Source organism: Saccopteryx leptura, chromosome 1 (assembly GCF_036850995.1).
Source record: "Saccopteryx leptura isolate mSacLep1 chromosome 1, mSacLep1_pri_phased_curated, whole genome shotgun sequence".
Lineage (NCBI taxonomy): Eukaryota > Metazoa > Chordata > Mammalia > Chiroptera > Emballonuridae > Saccopteryx > Saccopteryx leptura.
The window spans coordinates 295108264-295131131 of NC_089503.1; the positions used below are offsets into that span (position 1 = coordinate 295108264).

Sequence of the window (22868 nt, forward strand, 5' to 3'; positions counted from 1 at the left end):
GACTAGGTTTCATTCCCTTCCTGTGAGCCCATCTTTTCCTTAGAGTATTAGCACCAAACTCCCCATCCCATTAAGAGACCACGTTGCTTGCCAATGTGCTTGTGGCTTTGTAGATCTCACCTAGTAACAGCAATAGGATGCAATACAAGCTTTATATGTCTAATGGAGATACAGAGGTGTTGTGCTTGCATGTGTTGTGTGGGTGGTGAGGTCAAAGAAGAAGATCTTTTAGTAAGTTGGGGTCAAATAATAAGAAATATACCAAACCCTGTATCTGCTAACCTGGAAATTTTCCACTGTGTTCAATAATATGTTCTGCCAATTCTCTATACAATTACATAAACATTTTCCATAGATCTCTAATTTTCAGTCTGTTTTATTTCACATCTCATGCCTTCTTTAAAAAAATATATAGTTCCCTGGGAATCTTTACTGCAAAAGGTTTAGTCATGGGCTATAAAATTAGAGGCGGGTTCCTTGGGGAAGTCTCACAGAAGAGGTCTCTTTCCCTCTACTGTCCCCCCTCCAATCACCTTACTCTGCATCCTCTAGGGAAGGAAACAGGCACATCAGCAGTCATACAGAGCTCTGACATGATCGGTATGATCCATTAGCATCATTTAATTGATGAAGACGCAGAAGTTTAGATGAAGCAAGCTGCTCAAGGCTAGACACTTGGAGCTAAAAATTGCTTCAGACTTCATCCTCCTTTTTCACAGTAGACTGACCTTTTGGAAACAAATGGAAAAGGCACAATCTATGCTGGTCAATTCACTTCTTACACTCTAACTTCCTCTGACTTACTCCTTCCCCTCATCAGATACTCTGTATCTGGGTTCATACTCTCTCATTCATGCATTCAATGAATATTTTTTGAGTATCTACTGTTTTCAGACCCTATGGAGGTGCTGAGAAGACTGGGATGAGCCAGGCAGCCATTTTTTTGCCCCATAGTCCTTAGAAGAACTCAAGATTCTGTCACTGGAGTGGATCTGCCTCAAGCTGGCCCACAGAGTGTCAGTTTTTGACTCTGTGCAGGAAAGATTTTACAACATGAATCTAGGTGATTTTGAGAGTATGTTTATTAAAGCTGAGGACCTTGACACATGGAAGAGCGTGGGTAGAAGCAGCAACAGGAGAGCCTAGCGGGGCTCTGCTTTGGTCTCTCTAGAAATGTTAGAGAAAAAAATAAGTCTAGACAGGGCTGCTGTTAGCTCACTGGAGAGTCAGAGCAAAAGGAGCCCTTGGGGACAGGTTCAAAGGCCTTGGGGACAGGTTCAAAGCCTGGGATGAGCTGCCCCTGTCTATTGCTCCTCTGGTTGTAAATCTCTTGGGGACCCTTAGAGTTTACAAGAAAGAAAGTAAAAAAGTTCATGCCTGAGAACAGACACACATGTTGTTATGGTTGATTAGTAGCCTAGTCTGGAACAGACCACGGTGCCTTTTCTTATCACTCTGGTGGCAAGAAAAGGGTGTAGAAAAAAGAATATAAGGAAATTTTCTCTAAAGCCCTGAAAAGACCCTGGATGAAGCAGCTACCCCAGTTTTCCCCAGGAAGGAGTCTCCTCTGAGCTAGATGCAGCTCTAACTACAGAGAAAGGAGGGTGGGGAAGAAGTAATCTAACAAAGAGGGAGAAAACTCAGGGAAGAAAAGACGAAAAAATTACAAGAGACACTTCCAAAGGAAGCAAGAGTAGAATCCCAAAAGATGGTCCCCGGACGTGAAGCCTACTGAAAGTCCAGCATGAACCTTTTCAAGAACTCTCCTCCAGGAAAAGGGGGGGGGGGGGAGAGCACCTGGGAGGTAATCTTGAGCTCCCTCTAGAATTTAATTGTGCCATTTGTACTTTTCTGAATGTTTCTGGTTTCCTATTAGTCCCAGTGGGTTTAATTTCCAGACTCCATCAATCAGGGCTGTTGCCGGCCCTCTCATAAGAGGACACCAATACAGTATACAAGAAGCCGTGCCTGCACCTTCGTGACATTTCTTCTCAATTTTCGCGTCTATCATTTCTCACCCCACTATTGCAGTAGCCTCCAGACTGGTTTCTTTCCTTATTCCACTACAGTCTAGTTGTCAGACAGTTGCCAGAGTGCTCCTTTTGAACCATGAGTCAAAGCATGTCTCTCCTTCTCCTGATCACCTCTTTTAACTTTTCCTATCACTTTAGGTAACGACCAATGATGCCTCACATGGTCTATTCCCAGTTATTTCTCTGCCTCATGTTCTGTCCCCCTCCCTCTTGCTCACTCTGCTTTAGTCACACTGGCCCTCCTGATGGCTTTCAGTCATACTGTGTGCTATCTTACCTCAGGACCTTTGCACTGACTGTTCCTGCATGGCTGGCTCCCTCACTGACCTCAGGTTGATGCTTAAGTGTCACCTATTTATTTTTGAGGCCTTTCTGACCACACTGTTTAAAACTGCATCTCCACGGAACCCCTGAAATAACTGATTCCTCTTTCCTGCTTTATTTCTCTGTCCCATCTGAAGACTACATTTTACCTACATATCACAGCTGCTGTCTGTCTCCTCCTTTGAGAACACAAGCTCCAGGAGGGCAGGGATTTTTTCTGCTTTGTTCCCTGTTGTGCCCCAGCACCAAGGAACGTGCTGGATTGAATGAACTGTTGGAAGCTCCCGTGTGTTTACTTGAGACCCCCGATTCAGGACATTCTTTGTCAATGTCTTTGATGTGACATCTGAAACAGGCCAGGACATAACTTTATTTCCACTTCCTCTAGGACAGCCAGCATGTTGCGGTCCAAGAAGCTCTCCCTTTCTAGTCTAATCTCGTCTGAAAATATGCTGAGCTTTCCCTTCTCCTCTTTGAGACCTGCTCTCAGGAAAGGAGCTGGAAAAGTTTAGGAGAAAGCAAATATTAAAGGGCAAAATGAACCCTGGAACTGTATATGTTTCGATGCCCAGGAAAATGTGTGTCTGTACCGAGTTGAGAGAGGCAGCGTATAACGAACAGGTTCTTATTAAAGACCCAGGAAAGAAGCCAGATTTCTGCCTTTTCTATTTCCAATTCTCACTAAGCTGCCAGTTAATATGTCGTATTACCTTTATTTTAAACACAAACAACAGCTCATGGCCAACTAATGTACTGAAAGGTAGTGAGCGACAGAGCTGGAATTTGAACTCAGATTGTTCTAAAGCCCACACTCTTTTTACTATCCCTTTGCTCCAGAAACCAATCAGAGGAGGAGAGGAAGGGGCCCTGAGTGTGAGGTCGAGAAAAGACCCGAAAGGACAAATCCCTTTTCGCTGTTGTGAATTCTGCGCATTCATACTTTTATCTACTTGTGACCAATTCCCCTTCAGAAAGATTTTCCTCATGGTTGGGAACAGAAAGGGGTTTGTCGTCAATCTTTATTAAAATAAACTATTCATTTCACTTTACTCTTCTCTGGTCCCCACACTTTCTGCTCAAGGGTCCTGATTAATCAAGTATCACAGTGCTATTTTTCATGTATAAATTAACTATTGGGCAGATTATGAAATTGTCTTTAAAATGTTTAACTTGAAAGCTTTCTTGCCTCCACCCGGATATCCATGTAGAGTGACAGGAAGAGTTCTTTCTTTATCTCTCACCCAAAGATGAGGGACATACGTATAGATCAACCTGTAAAACTGTAGAGTTCTTGTTCAAAAATCAAAATTAACTTACTACAAGATAACTGTAATCATAATTAGGTTTGAAGATTCATTTCTGAAGCCTCAGTTAGCAACCAAAGCTATTGATATTTAAGTATCCACACTGGTAAGCTAGAGAAACTCCAATACAGAAATTCCAAGCTAAACTAGAGAGTTAATTATTAACCAATAATTTCAAGTGGGAAATAAATAGTTCAAAGAATTTGGCTGGGTGTTCTTAGGTAGAAGCTTCCCTTACATTTCTAAGATACATTTTCCTTTTCATTATTTGATTAATATTATGAGACTTTCGGCAAATAAATAGAAGTTATATATAAACATTTTGTGTGTGTGTAACAGACAGAGAGAGACAGAGATAGGGACAGACAGACAGGAAGGGAGAGTGATGAGAAGCATCAGTTCTTTGTTGCAGCACCCTAGTTGTTCATTGATTGCTTTCTTATATGTGCCTTGACTGGGGGCTACAGCAGATTGAGTGACCCCTTGCTCAAGCCAGAGACCTTAGGTTCAAGCTGGTGAGCCTTGCTCAATCCAGATGAACCCGTGCTCAAGCCAGTGACCTTAGGGTTTCAAACCTGGGTCCTCCGCATCCCAATCCGACGCTCTATCTACTGCGCCACTGCCTGGACAGGCAGAAGTTATATATAATCTTAACTCATTTTGATGCATTGCATTCTAATCCTTTTTATTTTTATTTTTTGACCTGGGCATAATTTTTAAGCATGTTTTAAATATCACATATCTATATTCTTCATAAGTATTTTCCCAGGGGGTTGTCATTATAACTCTGTAAGAGATAGTAAATTTTTCATTATAAAAGTAATAGACATTGTTTTAGAAAAGTTGAAAGAAAGAAATAGAACGACAATAGAGAAACAGAAACAAAATTACATCCAGACCGTTTACCCAGAGTCCACCACTGTGGACCTATCTTGCAATGATCACTGACACTGTACGTAAAGTGTTGCTGTTACTTGCTTTTTAATAGTTGTATCATCTCCACTGCGTGATTATATACTACAGTCTACCTAACCATGCTCCTATTGTGACATTTAGTTTACAAATTTTGGTAAAAAATGTCTCCCCATTAATTGGGTCTCTACAAGAGTAAAAACCTAGTTTGTGGGTATAAATTGTTTTATGGCTCTTCCTAAAGGAAGTGCTCCTGCCAGGGATGGGGTGTGGGTGGTCGTCACTAACAGCCTATGGCCAGCCTTCCAGCCCTCACACCCCCTTCCGCTCCTCCCCCCTCCCCCTCACCTCCGCCTTCCCTTGATCAGCAGGTTTGCTTGCGCAAGGTGTGGCTGGCCAGGCTGCTGGCCTTGCTGTCCGCTCTCCAAGAGGCAAAGAAGTTTCTGCTTATGTAAATCGCAAGTGGAACTCACCAGCTCTCTTTCTTCCTTAGCTAAGGAGGAGGACAGTACTCTTTGTTCTGTTTAAGAAGTTCCTAAACAGTCATTTTTTTTTAAACAGAATTTTTTTTTAATTGTACAGTTGTTTAAGTTAAACATTTTTTCAGGGTAGACATTATTTTTTCAGGGTGTATTTGGGTATTTAAATATGTGCAATAACCCCAGTTATTTGTTTATTTTAGCACATGTACAGGATGCTCCTTAGTTTTCTTCACAATGAGAACATTTCTATCAATGAAATTGTAGACTTTCTAAATAAGCAGCAGATAACTTGCTGTGCATCCAAATTTGAGATTTAAGTAGATAACACCTTTTTAATGATAAACCCATAATGGCTAAAGTATTACCAGCTAAAGACATTGAATTTCAGTAGGTCTAGTAAGTAGTTATTATTTTTGTGGCACTTAATCGAAGCAGCCTGTACATGACTTCCTCTTCTCAGTGAGGCCTCATGTGCCTGCCCAGTTTAATACTGCCATCTTCTCCCACTCTGCCATGGGCAGTCCTCTAGGACAGCCTAACCCCTTCCGCCCAGTTTAATACTGCCATCTTCTCCCACTCTGCCATGGGCAGTCCTCTAGGACGGCCTATCCCCTTCCGCCCAGTTTAATACTGCCATCTTCTCCCACTCTGCCATGGGCAGTCCTCTAGGACGGCCTATCCCCTTCCGGCCAGTTTAATACTGCCATCTTCTCCCACTCTGCCATGGGCAGTCCTCTAGGATGCCCTATCCCCTTCTGCCCAGTTTAATACTGCCATCTTCTCCCACTCTGCCATGGGCAGTCCTCTAGGACGGCCTAACCCCTTCCGCCCAGTTTAATACTGCCATCTTCTCCCACTCTGCCATGGGCAGTCCTCCAGGATGGCCTAACCCCTTTACTCTGCTTGGTCTTGCATTTTTTCCCTTAACCCTTATCATTATAAAATAGCACATAAATTAGCTCTCCTTTAGGTTTGTTGTTTATCTCTCTGTAACTTGAATGTAAACTTTTATAAAGGGAAGTTTCTTTTGTTTTGTTTACTGATGTATCCTGCCCCCTTAGAAGAGTCATAGATACCTGGCACATGTTACACACACAGTTGTTGCTTATTTGAATAAAATGTAATTGTATACAAATATGAGCAGTAATTGTACTAAATAATTTTTCCTGAGCCTTGGCCGTGTACCTAGCAGTATGCATGTATCATTGCATCCAATGTTCCCAATAAATGTATGCAGCAGGTGGCACTAATAACATCAAAGTACAGATGGGGAAACTGAGGGTTAAAACCATGAAAGTAAATTGTTAGAGGTCTTATAGCCAATATAATTAAGAACTTGGATTTGAACTCAATAAACCCAATAACCCAATAAGACTCCCGTGGACCCTATTCACACAGAAAAAATGTTGCTTCTGTCTCATTTATTTATTGAGATTTTATGCAATTTCATTTGGAAAGGGGGATTTTCCTATGTACATATATATATTTTTTGACAAATGCTGTCCTAGACATTAGAACCCAATCAATATGTTATGGTTGCAACTCTAGACCTACAGCAGACATCCATGTGATGAAATTCTGCAGCGTGGGAGCTATCTCCCCACCTCTTGCTATTTCTTATTGGTTGGTTGTTTGTTTGTTTGTTTGCTTTGTTGTTGTTGTTTTACAGAGACACATAGAGTCAGAGAGAGGGACAGATAGGGACAGACAGACAGGAAGGGAGAGAGATGAGAAGCATCAGCTTTTCGTTGCGACACCTTAGTTGTTCACTGATTGCTTTCTCATATGTGCCTTGACGGGGGGTGTGGGCGTCAGCAGAGTGAGTGACACTTTGCTCAAGTCAGAGACCTTGGGCTCAAGCGAATGACCTTCGGCTTCAATCCAGGACCATAGGGTCATGTCTATGATCCCACACTCAAGCCAGCGACCTTGCGCTCAAGCTGGTGAGCCCAAGCTCAAGCCAGATGAGCCTGCGCTCAAGAGGCGACCTTGGAGTTTTGAACCTGGGTCCTCTGTGTCCTAGTCCAACACTCCATCCACTGTGCCACCACCTGGTCAGGCTTTTATTGGTTTTTGAAAAAAAAAAAAAGTAAAACAACTTGTGCAGCTTTAAGGACTTTCTTTAAACAAAATCCTATTCCTCGCGTGTCTGCATCTCGCCGTGTGGTGTGTTTTGCTCTGTTTCGTTCGGTCTGTGTTAATGCCAGTGATTGTCCCCTTCACATGCTCAATTCTGTTTTCTAGGAGAATGATGTAAGCCTGACCCACATTGAATCAAGACCTTCGCGGTTGAAGAAAGATGAGTATGAATTTTTTACCAATCTGGATAAAAGCAGCATGCCTGCTCTGGACAACATCATGAATATCCTGAGGCACGAGATTGGTGCCACCGTGCACGAGCTGTCCCGCGAGAAGAAGAAAGACACAGGTGAGAGGAAAAGATGCATTTTGCAGACCCGCGACTCTACATTCTGTTTATGAATAACGGTAACAATAAGCTCCACCCTGGAAGACCGTGGGGGAATTAAGCGAGAGGATGTAGGTTAGGGACTTAGATGAGTGCTTAGCATATTTTGGACATTTAATAAATGTTAGTCCTTCCCCCCTCCTCAGGATAGCTATTTCTTTTGTTGTTGTTTTCATTCTGTTCTTGTAATTTTTATGTATTTTTCATTCTTGGGTTGTCATGTTGTCTGTCTCCTATCTCCAGAGGTGAGATGGTTAAGGTGTCCAGGGTGCTTTCTACGTAAATACAACTTTAAGACAAATTCTCTGGTTATCTCCATTCTAACCGGAGGGCTGCCCCTGTGCTCTTCTCATAGTGCGCTGATTCTGCTGCTGGGGACTGCCGGCCCCCTTGTTCTAGGGCTTTCATTGTCATTGTCCATCTCTACCTGTCTCTTCCACTGGATTATGAGCTTCTTATAAGCAGGGGGAGCCTTTTATATTTATATCCTAGGAGTGTAACCCAGTGCTTAGAACACAGGTGCTGAGCAAATATTTGAGAGTCAATGATTAATTTGAAGAGTTGTCAAGAACTTGTTTTGCCTGGTTTTTGACTTGCTGAAATGTTGCCCATTGACGTCCCCTGAACAATAAGTCAACAAATTACAGCAACAAAATATAGGCATTACAAGTATGAATTAGGGTTGAACAGACTTCAGTTCAAGTCCTCCCTCTTCCACTTAATGACTTTGAGACTCCCCAACAAGTCCCTTTAACAGCTCTGACCTCACTTTTTCATGAGGGTTGAATGAGATCATGCATAAACATTGCTTAGACTGTCCAAATAAATGATAGCATGAGGCTGTTGTCACTATTACAATTATCCTGAGAGGAGTGCAGAGGAACAATGTGCTTGCTTTTTAGGAGACAAAACATATTCAGATAAACTATTTTTAATAGACTTTTTATTTTTTGAAGCAGTTAAAATTGTGCAGAAAATACAGAGTGCCCACTTGCCCTCTTTCTCTCCTCCCACAATCTCACCTTAGTTTCTCCTGTTATTGCCATATTGCCACATTTTTTTTTATATAATTTTATTTTTTTAATGGGGTGACATCAATAAATCAGGATATATATATTCAAAGATAACAAGTCCAGGTTATCTTGTCGTTCAATTATGTTGCATACCCACCACCCAAAGTCAGATTGTCCTCTGTCACCTTCTATCTTGTTTTCTTTGTGCCCCTCCCCACCCCCTATCCCTCTCCCATTCCCCCCTCCCCCCCGTAACCACCACACTCTTATAAATGTCTCTTAGTTTCACTATTATGTCCCACCTACGTATGGAATAATACAGTTCCTGTTTTTTTCTGATTTACTTATTTCGCTTCGTATCATGTTATCAAGATCCCACCATTTTGCTGTAAATGTTCCGATGTCATCATTTCTTATGGCTGAGTAGTATTCCATAGTGTATATGTGCCACATCTTCTTTATCCAGTCATCTATTGATGGGCTTTTTGGTTGTTTCCATGTCCTGGCCACTGTGAACAATGCTGCAATAAACATGGGGCTGCATGTGTCTTTACGTATCAATGTTTCTGAGTTTTTGGGATATATACCCAGTAGAGGGATTGCTGGGTCATAAGGTAGTTCTATTTTCAGTTTTTTGAGGAACCACCATACTTTCTTCCATAATGGTTGTACTACTTTACATTCCCACCAACAGTGGATGAGGGTTCCTTTTTCTCCACAGCCTCTCCAACATTTGCTGTTACCTGACTTGCTAATAACAGCTAATCGAACAGGTGTGAGGTGGTATCTCATTGCCGTTTTGATTTGCATTTCTCTAATAGCTAAAGAAGATGAGCATCTTTTCATATATCTGTTGGCCATTTGTATTTCTTCCTGGGAGAAGTGTCTATTCATATCCTCTTTCCATTTTTTTATTGGATTGTTTGTTTGTTTGTTGTTGAGTTTTATGAGTTCTTTGTATATTTTGGATATTAGGCCCTTATCTGAGCTGTCGTTTGAAAAAATCATTTCCCATTTAGTTGGCTTTCTGTTTATTTTGTTATCAGTTTCTCTTGCTGAGCAAAAACTTCTTAGTCTGATGTAGTCCCATTCATTAATTTTTGCCTTCACTTCTCTTGCCATTGGAGTCAAATTCATAAAATGCTCTTTAAAACCCAGGTCCCTGAGTTGAGTGCCTATGTCTTCTTCTATGTACTTAATTGTTTCGCCACATTTTTTTTATAATCAATGAGCCATAGTAATATTTTGTTATTAACTGAAGTCCACTGTTTACATTGGAGATCATACTTTGTATTGTACAATTCTTTTGGTTTGGACAAATGCAGATAATGACATGGTGATTGACAATGGTGGATAATGTCATAGACCCATCATTACAGCCTCATGTGGATGGTTCACTTGCCCCCAAGTGGCCTGTGCTGCATTGACTCGTGTCTCCTTTTTTATCTAGTCCCTCAGGCAACTACTGATCTTTTTTACTGTCTCCATGATTTTGACTTTTCCAGGGTGTTGTATAGTTGGAATTAGTATGTAGCCTTTTCAGACTGGTTTTGTTCACTTAGCAACATACATGCAATTCCTCCATGTCTTTTTTGTGGCTCGATAGCTTGTTTCTTTTTGGTGCTGAATAATATTCCATTGTACGGCTGTACCACCTTTTGTTTGTCCATTCCCCTGTCAGAGGACATTCTGCATGCTTCCAAATTGTGGTGGTTAGGAATGAAGCTGTTATAAACATTCCTGTGAAGGTTTTTATTTAGACCTGAGTTTTTAGCTCATTTGGATAAACATTTAGGAGTGCAATTACTGAGATGAACTATTTTTTCCTAAATATTTAAAAAAAATTTTATTGTAAAAATCAAAAGTTTCTTGTAAAAACACTGAAGACCTTAAGTCAAGGGGATTTCAGGCTCTGTAGTTGAAAATAGCATTTTAATAAACAGAGATGCTTTAAAATGAGACAAGACCCGCCTCTCAGCAAGGGACATTGAAACCATTTTAGAAAGATACCTCCAAGGCCTTCCAAGATCTCTCCTTTTCCTGTCCTGATCCCTGTGGGAATCATGCAGATAAGACAGTCCATCCAGGGATCTTCCCTGCATGAGAGTGGACAGCCATGCTCATGGGCTCAGGTCTCGGGGGGGGGGGCAGTTGGAATTCCTCCTCAGATCCACCCTGTCTGCCTGCCTCCCCCTTCCACCTTTCGTGCTGCTTCCCCAATGATCGTCTTCTTTTGCTTTTCTGGCCACCTGCTCCCAACAGGAGCTGCGGGCTCTCAGGACAAAGGCCCTGCTGAACCCAGGGCCAAGCTCTGCCTCTGCATGGAGCAGGTGGCGGCCCAGCCAGCTGGGGCCCCGGGCTAGGAAATGAAGGCAATTGACAGGCAGGCACATGGCCCCTCGGGGAGCCGGGGAGGATGTGTGTCGATTGATTGGATGAAGGGCTGGCAGCCTGCACTGGAGGCTTAGAAAGGAGGTTCTTAATGAGTCGTGGAAAAATAGTTAGGTGCCTGGACTTTGAAACCAGGGCCCACTTAGTGTAACTTTGGGCAAATTGCTGACCTTGACTATCTCCCACTGCATCACACGGGGGTAGCAAGAGTCTCTGTCTCCTGGGATTAATGAATAACCCTGGTAGAGTGTGGAGAACTGCGCGGAGTGTGTTCGAGGGCTTAATGGGTGCTCTCTCTTTCTGCCATTATCACGATCGCTATCAATAATGGCCACAAAAAGGCAGCCGGCACACAACTACTTTTTCAGAGATTCTGAGCACTAGAGAGTGACCTCAGAGGTCATGCAGCCCAGCAGACGCCTTCATTTTTCACTGTGAAAACCAGGCCGTGATGTGCCTGAGGGCACAGAGTAGTTTCTAGGCAGATGTGGGGAAGTGTGCGTCAAGTGGCGCTCTGTGCCAGGCACATGCCAGGGGCTTTAGTGAGACAGGGTCACACTGCCTGTTCTTATGGAGCTTGCAGGCTGACGGGGTTGACAAGACGCCCAGGTAGGTACAGTGGAGAGGCAGGGGTTGCGACAGAGACAAGGCTGATGGAATTTGGCCTGTCCTCCACTGTGCACCTTGAGGACCCAGCCAGTGTGAAAGTGAAAAAGCCAGTGGTCTCACAAAGGTATCCTGTCATCAGTGTTGGGCTTATCAGAGGCTGAACGTAGCACAGGTTTGAGTCCCATAGCACAGGTGGATTCAAAATAGCAGGGCATCGGGGGTTGAAGTGGGTGGGCATTCTACCTCGTGGACGGAAAACTGCCAAAGCTACCCTTTTAAAACAGCACATGTTTTGTGACCCTTCTGTCTTCTGGTGCTTGGTCACCCCATCCCAGGCTGCTCCTGCCTGACATGGTTTCTGGACCTTCATGTCCTGGTAACAGAACACTTGCTAAGGACGCAGGCAGTGCTGAAACTGCACTACCTTGCACTCTTTGGGCTTCTGGGATAGTTTTTGTGAAGTGAAGACTAAGCCCAGAAACAGATTTTTTTCAAAGGAAATCGTCTGACCTGTGGTGGCGCAGTGGATCGAGCGTCGACCTGGAATACTGAAGTTGCTGGTTCAAAACCCTGAGCTTGCCTCTTCAGGGCACATATGGGAGTTGATGCTTCCTGCTCCTCCCCCTTTCTCTCTCTCTCCTCTCTAAAATGAATAAATAAAATCTTAAAAGAATAAAGGAAATAACCATCCTTTCACCTAGTGGCTCTTTCTGTAGAACTCAGTGGGAGAATGATCATCATGGTAGATCCGAACCTCTGATTCTATTCACTTGACAAAAAATGTCCTTTCTAGTGGGGGTGGAGGCTCAGACTTCAGAGGCAAGTCTAACAGCAGGTTAAACTGGGAGATCTGAACCCCTCAAATCAATGAGGTGAAACCACTTTTCACTCATGTTTCTAAACTATTCAAAAGGCCATGTGAGTGATAGGAAATGAAACTTTTCAGTTTCTTAATTACTAAACTCCCCCATCCAAAACAGCTTAAGGGAAGGTTAATTATGGTGACAAGTTAAAGAAACCTCAACTTTCTAAAAATGCCTCCTGGAGAAGCTGATGTGAGTTTAATAGGATTTGAATCCAGAGAGTCTTTTGAATCGTTGAGGTCTATTCTCTCATTACCTTTTCTCCTGATGACCTCAAATCCTTCTTCCACCCAACATAAAAGAGCATTAATATCGCCCATCGATCCATCTCCTAATCCTTTTACCTTCCCCTTTGAGTCTTCTGCCTGACACTGCATTCGGAGGGGATGGGAAATTCCTGCATGGAGACAGACTGCAACCAGAAGCAGATGGACCACAAGTCTTGGCTAGACGGAAGTACAGGATCATCACCCTTGAAGAAATTTATTTGTTGGGAGTTATTTTCCAAAAGCAAATGGGCATTTAGTGGATTTTGTTCAAGTTGTGGTGATTATAAGGGTCCTGGTGTGGAAGCAGAGAGCCCAGATTACTCTGTAGGAGTGGGGAAGAGGGGCTATTTATTTTATCTATCTATCTATCTATCTATCTATCTATCTATCTATCTATCTATCTATCTATCTATCTATCTATCTATCTATCTTAGGCTATCATTTATCTATCTATCCATCCACCCATCTATCTGTCATCTACCTACCTACCTATCATCTATCTACCTGACTATCTACCTGTCTGTCTAGCCTGGGGATAATTAAGATTTTATTTGCTTATTTTTATTTGAATCAATTTGTGAAGCAGTGGTTTAAGGGAAAAAATCATTGTGAGAAGTCATAAAGCAACATCATTGTATCCATTACTTCCCTGTCTTACATGCTCCTCCCCCCCTCTAAGCCCAGCCCTCTGAAGTTTTCTCTTTTCTGTCTCAGTAATGCTGTCGCAAAGAGCCGTGTCAGGGTAGGGCTTGAGTCTCAGGTCAGCTGTCGGGAGAGGAAGGATAGGGTTCCTTGGAGGAGTCTGAAAAGACCCTGGGTTTGGGGCAACATGGTACGCGTGTGTGCGTGCGTATTTTTTTTAAGAGAGATTTTCAAAGGTAGCTTGGTTCCCTAGGAGAATCGTTAGAGAGAAGTTGCTTAGGGCTGAAGAAGGGTCCAGATAGTTGGGGGTTCCCCATTCCCACCACCTGCACCTGCCGTTCTTCTCTCCCTTCCTTTGCTTCTCTGTTCTGTGTTCCCTTCTTCCGTTTGTCCCCTTCTAAGATCCAAACTCTCTCCCATAAATTCCACTTGGCCCAGTGTATGCCTCCTGGGGCGGCAGATGCTTGTGGTCCTAGGTCTGCTGGAGACCAAGTATCTGCAAGATTGTGGAAGTTCTCGGTTGATGGCTGTTTGTAGTCTACCTGGATGCTTGCTGGCTGTGCTGATGTTGCTTTCAGCCCTGACAGCTGGGCAGGGGTATTCTATGCCAACAAATGCCACCTCCTCCAATACCCAGAACTTGCCTCTCCTGGATCTCAGTGCCTTAATTAAGCCTTGTCCCTGTCCTCCAAGATGACAGCTGGTGTCTTCTTTTTGATTCAGGGTAGGTTGATCATAACTCCAGTTATAAGTGGCACAGGTAATTAGATTTCAATGCAATGTGAGTGCTCAGAAAACAGAAATCGGTACAGTGGTACCTTGAGATATGAACAGACCAATGTACGATTTTTTTTTAAGATACTCGGTTTATATTTTTGTTCGATATCTGAGCGAAATTCTGAGATACAAGTCGTGATTCGGGAAGTTGCGCTAGTTGGCGCGTTGGCGCACGGGTCCAGTATCAGCAGTTTGATATACGAGTTGACTGACTTATGAGCTCGGTTACAGAAGAAATTAAATTCATATCTCAAGGTACCACTGTATTTGGGAATAGAGTGGGCAGTCTACCAAAAATATGTTTATTAGTGACATCTTCAAAAGGGCATTGGGAGGACAGTTACAGTTTAGATAGATTAGGATAAATAACCATGAAGGTCATTTTTAAATTTATTAATGATTTTATTTATATCCATTTATTTATTTCAACACATTTTTACTCTGCTTCCTAGATAGCTCCCTTTTATTCATCTGGTTCTCCTTCCCATTTTAGCACATGGACAGAGAGAGATCACATGTTTTACCTGTCATGTAATGACCGCAGCAGCCCCTGACCCATCACCCTGGCCCTGCCCTGTCCAGGAGGAGAAGGGGAGGGGCTTGGCACCATCCGGCAGCGTTTGGCTCATTTATTCTTGCCAAGACTTTCGTGAGGAGTGTTTCTTCTCTAGAAAGAAAGTAGACACTCTTCAAAAGAGGAAAATAAAACCATCCAAAGTCCTCATCCTGCAGGATGTTGGCAAGCCATTCCTTCTCTCTTAGAGGAAGATGTTTTGATTAGAACAGCTGACTGCTTTTTGGTGGGGTTAGTGACCGTTGCCTCAGGGGAGAGACACCCAGGAGCCGGGGAGGAAGGGGAGAAAACATCCTTCTATTTTGGGCCTATGAAATGGAGAATTTATTGCTCTCCCTGAGACAGGCTGGAGGCAGAAGTCTGGGGCGAGCTTGGGTGCCTCTTTGGCTAAACCCTGGGGCTAGTGAGACTCTGGTGGAGGGAGGGGGTTAGATGGTACTCAGCCTGCATCTTGAACTGCTCTAAATTTAAGAGCCCTGCTCTGACCCTCTGGCCAGGAAGCAGGTTTCACCCAAGCCTGTGGGGTCCTTCGGCTGAGGAGCGCTCCCAAGCCAGCCGCCCCTTGGTGTCTGAGCTGAGTTGACCCCAAGTTAATGAGACCACAACGTGGGTGTCCAGGGCCAGCTCTCCCTTGGCTGATTTCCTTGGAAGCAAATCAATATTCATTAATGATCTGCCCCCCACCCCCCTGGGTGCCTCTGGCTTCACAGAGGGCCTCTGTTGCCCGGCTGCCCACGTCATTCATTAACCACCAAGCCCAGCTCCCCGTGAGGCCGTGGAGGGCTCGGAGAGGCCAGCCCACCACCGAGGTATTTGCAAAGGTCATTAATGAACTAATCTGATTTAACTTTCCAAAACAGAGGCCGGGTCGCTGGGGTCAGTCTCTGTTCCCAGCATTGTGAGTGAGACTGGGGGCGGGGGCGGGGGGAGGCCTCTGACTGTCACCAAAGAATGTGAAGGTGTGTGTGTGGATCTGAGGACTTAGGTATTGAAAAGCCAAGACCCTGAAATCCAGGGAGGCTTGGGATGAAGGGTGGGAGGAGCTGGGGCTGTCCTGGGGATTATCTTCAGGAGCCTTTGGGTTCCTGTTCTAGTGACCTTGAACAAGGCCTTTCATCCCCTTTGAGCCTCAGTTTGCTCCTCAGTAGGCAGCAATAATAATGGTGCCGCCTAAGATTGCTTCGAGAATCAAGGTGGACATTATAAATAAAGTACAGGATCTGATATATCATAAGCTCTCCAAGAAAAAAAAAATGTAACAACAAAAACAGTGGCTATAATTTTTTGGCTGGGGAACTTGGAAGAGCCCAGTTGTAGAAGATAGGGACACAAGTATGGCCTCCCTCCTTGCCAGCAGTGGCCTGTGTGACCTTACTTACTTAACTAGACAAGTGTCTATGTTGTATGTGTGTGTGCATGTGTGTGTGGTTCAAGTAATGACAACATAGGCTGACCTACTGTAGGTTGGTTGCTTCTTACCCCAACCCAGGAGTCCAGGGAGGAATTAGTTCCTCACCCATTCCACAGATGAGAAGTCAGAGGCTCGGTCATCAAGTGCCATGCTCAGAGTCGCACAGCTTTTGAGTGGAAGAGAGAAAGTGTGGACACAGATCTTCCAGCTTCCAGCCCAAGCCGTGCGTACCAGTGGGGCATTGTAACACGCAGGCGCAGATGTAAAGGCTTGGTCCTGATTTTGGCTGGGGTCCTCTGCAGTCTCTATCTCTTGAGCACTTGGTGTTCCCACACTGTTTGCTTTACAACCCTGCTCAGGTTGGTCTATTCCCAAGTTAGTGAGGCATGTCAGGACCTTGATCTTCCCAACACCCAGAATATACCTTGTCTGGGTCTCGTTTTCTTAAGCCTTGTCTCTGCTTTCCAAGGTGACAGTTGGTGAATTCCTCTTAATCACGAGGGTAACCTGGGTCCTCATGTGGCCCACCACTCATTTTCCCGTTGAAGGACTAAGAAAAAGTCACCCAGAGTTGAAAATATACTAGTTCTGCTGCCCTCTGGTGTTCATTTGAGAAATAGCGAGCAGTTTGAATCAAGGTGGAGGCCCAAAGGCTTCTTTCTCTCTGTGGAATAGAATCTGTTCCTTTGACGAGAGAAGAAAGAGAAATGGAGAAATGGTAGGGGCAGCGCATGTTGAGAGCTGAACAAACGGAGTAATTGTCCTTCCAACAACAAGCGAGATTGACACAGTGATTGAACTGGAAGTGTATTTTCATGTGTCTCTGGCCAGCCTCAGCTTTCATGGGCATTCCACAGATCTCGAACCATGAAGCCCCAGAGAGGTTGCAACACGTGAATCCAGCACCCCATATTTTATGGAGGAGGAGATGGAGGCCCAGGATTAGAAAGCCTGTTAGTATCAGAGCTGGACTGACCACCAGCTTCTTGACCCTAGTCTCACTTCTCCCCTCCCCATCCTCCTTCCCCTTTTTAAAATGTATATGTATGTATAACCATGATCAGAATTTTTGTCATTCTAATAGTTAACACTGATCACTTATCGTCAGCCAGTCACTGAGCTGAGAAGTGTCACATTTGCTCATTTAATTCATGCACTAGTGTAATAATACAGACAGTTTTGTCCATTTTTGTGGATAAAGAAACTAAAACTCTGAGAGATAAAATACTCGCTCAATTATATAAATAAGTAAATAAATAAATAAATAAATAAATAAATAACAAAATGGCAAACCTCTTAGCTTTGCTGGAAGACTTTCTGTTCAATTCTCTGAGCTATGTTGAGCAAAGGGCAGAGTAAAAAAAATTCTTTAGCGCTTGCAGATGAATAATAACAGTACAGTTGGTTGACCCTTGAACGACATGAAAGTCAGAGGCACCAACCCCTGCACAGTCAAAAATCCTTATATAACTTTTGATTTCCCCAATACTTAATTACTAATACCCTACTTTTCACCAAAAGCTTTACCCATAACATAGTCAATAAACATATTTTCTATGTTATGTGTGTACTTTATATACTATATTCTTACAATAAAGCTAGAGAAATGAGAGTGTTATTAAGAGAATTACAAGGAAGGGAAAATATGTTTGCTGTATTTATTGAAAAAATCTGTATGTAAGTGGACCCATGCAGTTCAAACCGTGTTGTTTAAGGATCAAGTGTATTTACTACATGTTGGTACTGTTCTAAGCAAATCACATATATTAACTCACTTAACTTCATTTTGTTCCTATAAAGCAGGGGTCCCCAAACGGCCTCCTGAGGCCATTTATCCGGCCCCCACCGCACTTCCGGAGGGGCACCTCTTTCATTGGTGGTTGGTGAGAGGAGCATAGTTCCCATTGAAATACTGGTCAGTTTGTTGATTTAAATTTACTTGTTCTTTATTTTAAATATTGTATTTGTTCTCATTTTGTTTTTTTTTACTTTAAAATAAGATATGTGCAATGTGCATAGGGATTTGTTCATAGTTTTTTTTATAGTCTGGCCCTCCAACAGTCTGAGGAACAGTGAACTGGCCCCCTGTGTAAAAAGTTTGGGGACTCCTGCTATAAAGTAATTCTTCATAGCACCACTATTATCCCCATTTTACTGCTAGGAAGACTGAGACGCAAAGAGGTTTAATCGTTTGTTTTGAGTGCCATAGATAGTAAGTGCAGAGGCAGCATTCCAGCCTCGGCTCTCCAGATCAGTTGCCCAGGCCCTTAACCATTGCTAGACTCACTCTCTTGACACAAATGGGGAACTAGCTCTTGGCTAAGCGGACCCCAGCTATCCAGATGCCCTTGACCTATGACAAGCAATGTCAAGTCATTAAGACCCTCACTCTGGGCTCTGGAGTCACAGCATGTCATAAAATAATTACCCCATCCCTCTCCATCTCCTTATGCTTTCTTCTTGTTCAAGAACTTCCTGGCATTGTTATATACTTAAATTTATTTATAGTTTGTTTCTTGTGACCTCCACTAGAACATAAGCACCACAGGGGTGATAACTCCATTGTACTCACCCCCCAAAGTGTAGTACCTTATAGAAGTAGCTGCTCAGTACATATTTGTGGAATCTCCTTTGGCAAGTCTAAGTGTGCCACAAGTCAGAGGTGGTGCAGAAAGAAACAGCTGGCTTGTCTTGTCTGCAAGGACAGCCGTCGCTGCTGGAATTACAGAAGATTCCCAGGAAAAGAGAGATGATGAATGAATGGAGGAAGCATGCCTTGGAAGCAAAGTGATGGGGAAACAGGAATGGTCTCGGAGGCGATCCCGATCCCTGCCTGACTACAGTGGGTAGGGAATAGACCCCATTTCCAGTGCTGACCACAGAGGTCCATCGTACAAGGCAAAGGGCTGAACTCAAGAAGAAAGGACAGCTTGAGTAGAAGTTCAGATAACAAAGTGGGGAAGCCAGGTTCCAGGCTAGGTGAGCAGAGTATGGTGCTGAGTCATCCCAGACTCCAAAGTCCGGCAGTTGGGACCAGGGAGGACTAGAAAGAGACTTACCCTTTCTGTTCCTCAGCTTCATCTGAAAGAATGGTGATGGATAGTATCACCTATATCATGGGGCTGCAAGGTGGGTTGGGTGATGTAGTGTGTGAAAGTGTTTGGGGACAGCACCTGGCACACACCTGGTGTATAAGCAGTAGCTGGAATTATGACCATCAGGACTGTTCCTGTTATTATTATCATAAGAGAGCCAATCTGGAGGAGTGGGCCGAGTTTTAGGGACATGGAAATCTCCAGGGGGGGGGGGGTCCCTACAAAGACAATCAGGCAGTCAGGGTCCAGGGTCAGCCCTCCAAACCAGTGTGTTCTGCCACCATCTTGTAAGTGGTAAAATGGATTCACGGTCAGGACTTGAGAACACAGAGTCAGTCAGGCCTGAGTTAGACTCCTGACTCTGCTGTTTGCTAGCAGTGTGTGTTTGGGTTTGCCACTCAACCTCTCTGCACCTGAGTTTCCTCATTTGTAATGTGGCAGAACCATAGTACCCACCTCACAGGTAAAATATTTAGAATAACACTCCTCAGTATTGGTTTTTATTACTCACATAATATATGGCAGAAGAGAGCTTAGCATCTCAGACCTATGGAAATAAGACTCTAAATGAACTTTGATTTTTATTAAATGAAACTTTATTAATGCTATTAATAAAGCAAGATGAGATGAGCATCTTGTTTTTGGTGAAATGTGGCTGGTTCTTGCCTAACGCTCCCGTGACCTCTGAATCATGGGTGACATTTCCCCATCTGACCACTAGATGGCACACGTGTTCTTTCCTGCCCCGCCTGAGCCTTCAGGACAGAATCAGAAGTAACTTGCCAGAGGTGGAAAGCTACCTTTTATGGGCCAGAGAATAAGTGCGATGTTTGCCTACGTTCTCATTCACTCCTCACAGCAATCCTCATATTAAAAGAGATATTCCAGCCAAAATGCTAAGCACAGCGTCTGGTACATGGTAAGACCTCACAAAAATGTTTGCTTTTCTTCTTATTGCTGTTGCCATTATTCCCATTTTTACAGTTAGGACTGAGGCACAGAGAGGGCAAGTAGGTAGATGGAACCTGGATTCAAAGCTAGACTTGATTGACTGCAAGTTTAGTCTCTTCTCACCTGACTCTCATTTGGAGGAATGAGGGGTGCCTTGGGCTCACTTCACGCCCCCCCCCCATGTCTACATATGCTCTCTGATATTTTCTGGATCTGTAATTTTCTTACTTCCTGTGTGATCTTAACAAGTTATTTATGCTTTCAGACCCTCCGTTTCTCATCTGTACAATAGGAGTCATAATACTTTCCTCATGTTGATGATTCTTCCGAAATAGCAACTAAACCCTGATGGTTCCTGTTATTAGTGCCTTACATGTTAACATGGCCAGACTGGCTGACTGACTTACTTACTTCCCTCCTTTCTTCCTTCCTTCCTTCCTTCCTTCCTTCCTTCCTTCCTTCCTTCCTTCCTTCCTTCCTTCCTCCCTCCCTCCCTCCCTCCCTCCCTCCCCCCTCCCTCCCTCCCTCCCTCCCCCTTCCTTCCTTCCTTCCTTCCTTCCTTCCTTCTTTCCTTCCTTCCTTCCTTCCTTCCCTCTTTCCTTCCTTCCCCCCTCCCTCCCTCCTTCCCCCCTCCCTTCCTCCCTCCCTCCCTCCTTCCTTCCTTCCTTCCTTCCTTCCTTCCCTCTTTCCTTCCTTCCTTCCTTCCTCCCTCCCTCCCTCCCTCCCTCCCCCTCCCTCCCTCCCTCCTCCCTCCCTCCCTCCCCCCTCCTTCCTTCCTTCCTTCCTTCCTTCCTTCCTTCCTTCCTTCCTTCCTTCCCTCTTTCCTTCCTTCCTTCCTTCCTTCCTTCCTTCCTTCCTTCCTTCCTTCCTTCCTTTCTTCCCCCCTCCCTCCCTCCCCCCTCCCTCCCTCCCCCCTCCCTCCTCCCTCCCTCCCTCCTTCCTTCCTTCCTTCCCTCTTTCCTTCCTTCCTTCCTTCCTTCCCCCCTCCCTCCCTCCCTCCCTCCCCCCTCCCTACCTCCCCCTCCCTCCTCCCTCCCTCCTTCCCTCCCTCCTTCCTTCTTTCCTTCCTTCCTTCCTTCCTTCCTTCCTTCCTTCCTTCCTTCCTTCCCCCCTCCCTCCCTCCCCCCTCCCTCCTCCCTCCCTCCTTCCCTCCCTCCTTCCTTCTTTCCTTCCTTCCTTCCTTCCTTCCTTTCTTCCTTCCTTCCTTCCTTCCTTCCTTCCTTCCTTCCTTCTTCTCTCTCCTTTTCTCTCTTCTTCCCATTCTCCTTCCATGCACCTGAACTATAGTGCATTCATAGTTCCTTCCCTCATTTGTCCAAAAACGCCCTAGTCTGTGTTTATTCCTGGGACAATTCTACACCCAGGGTGTATTTTTTATTGTAGGCCACAGGTATTTGAGTGCCACCACCTATTCTTCCTCCCAGTGTCCCTCTTCCTGCAGGACCCAGTCTCTGTGGCCACACAGCTCAGACCCCGTCTGCTCTCCCACTATGCTGCTCCAAACACAAGCAAGCCCACAGATTCCCTGGGTTCTACCTGGCGTTGTCAAATCTCACTGCCTGACTCCATTCATCACGCTTCACTAGTGGCTTTCAAATTGGCTTTGGCATCAAAATATTCTGCAGGATGCCTGGGGACCTTGAGGAGGGAGACACGTGATAGGAAGAGTGGGTCTTGAGGGCTCATCCTTGCTGACAACAGAACAGCTCTGGTTTTATCTGATTTACATTCTGGGGTTACATGTAACATTCTGCTGCTAAAGAAAACCATCAAAAACGACTCTACCATGATAGGTGGGAATGGGATGAATTTTGAAATAACTCAGAGAAAATCTCCAGAAAGAGAATATGCTTGGGAATGTGTTTTAAAATTAGTTTCCAAGGTGCTAAGTGAAATAAGCCAGACAGAGAAAGACAAAAAAATACTACGTGGTATCACTTACATATAGAACCTAAAAAAAAAAAAAGTTAAACTCATAGAAACAGAGAGTTGATAAGTAGCTGCTGGGGGCTGAGAGTGGGGGAATAGGGAGGTGGGAAGGGGTGCAAGCTTTCAGCCACGAGGGGATAAGCTTGCTTTGAGGATCAAGTGTGTAAATGGTGATTGTAGTTGGTAACACTGTTCTGTAAAATGGAAATGAGCTAAGAGAGTAGAACTTATTTGTTCTTATGCTATCCTCTCCAAAAAGGGATAACTATGTGTGAGGTGATGGGTGTGCTAATTAACACACGCGGGAATCCTTTCACAGTGTGTACGCATATCAAATCACAATCTTGTACACGTTAAATATCTTATCATTTTGTCATGTATATTTTCAACAAAGCTGAAATGAAAACAATAAAATCAGTGTTCAAGAAAAATGAGATTTAGTGTTTGAACTACAGCAACTTGGTGGTTACCGGAAGCCTGCTTTCCCCACCACTGACCTGACTGATCTGGGCCGACAACGTGCTTCCGACCTCCGTCATGTCCTTGGCCGTGTTCTGCCAATCTGTCTCTCAGGACTTTGCCTCTTCTGTGTTGCAGTGCCCTGGTTCCCAAGAAACATTCAAGACCTGGACAGATTTGCCAACCAGATTCTCAGCTATGGTGCGGAACTGGATGCAGACCATCCTGTGAGTCCATGCCCCCACTTTTGAAAATTTTTGGTCCCTCCCCTCCTCCCATCCTACTCCCAACCTTCCCTTTGAAATGATCTTATTTGTGTGTTTGTACAACAACCATTTATTGAGTGCCTACTTATACATCACC

General features: G+C 44.2%; 1 protein-coding gene across 1 annotated transcript in view; it reads left to right on the plus strand.

Annotated features, from left to right (window-relative positions):
- PAH (phenylalanine hydroxylase) overlaps nucleotides 1–22868 on the plus strand; it is a 58252-nt gene that overhangs the window by 11818 nt on the left and 23566 nt on the right. Inside the window, exons 3-4 of the mRNA XM_066356454.1 lie at nucleotides 7300–7483; nucleotides 22644–22732. Coding sequence (XP_066212551.1) covers nucleotides 7300–7483; nucleotides 22644–22732 — 273 coding nt within the window. The remainder of the gene's footprint in view (nucleotides 1–7299; nucleotides 7484–22643; nucleotides 22733–22868) is intronic.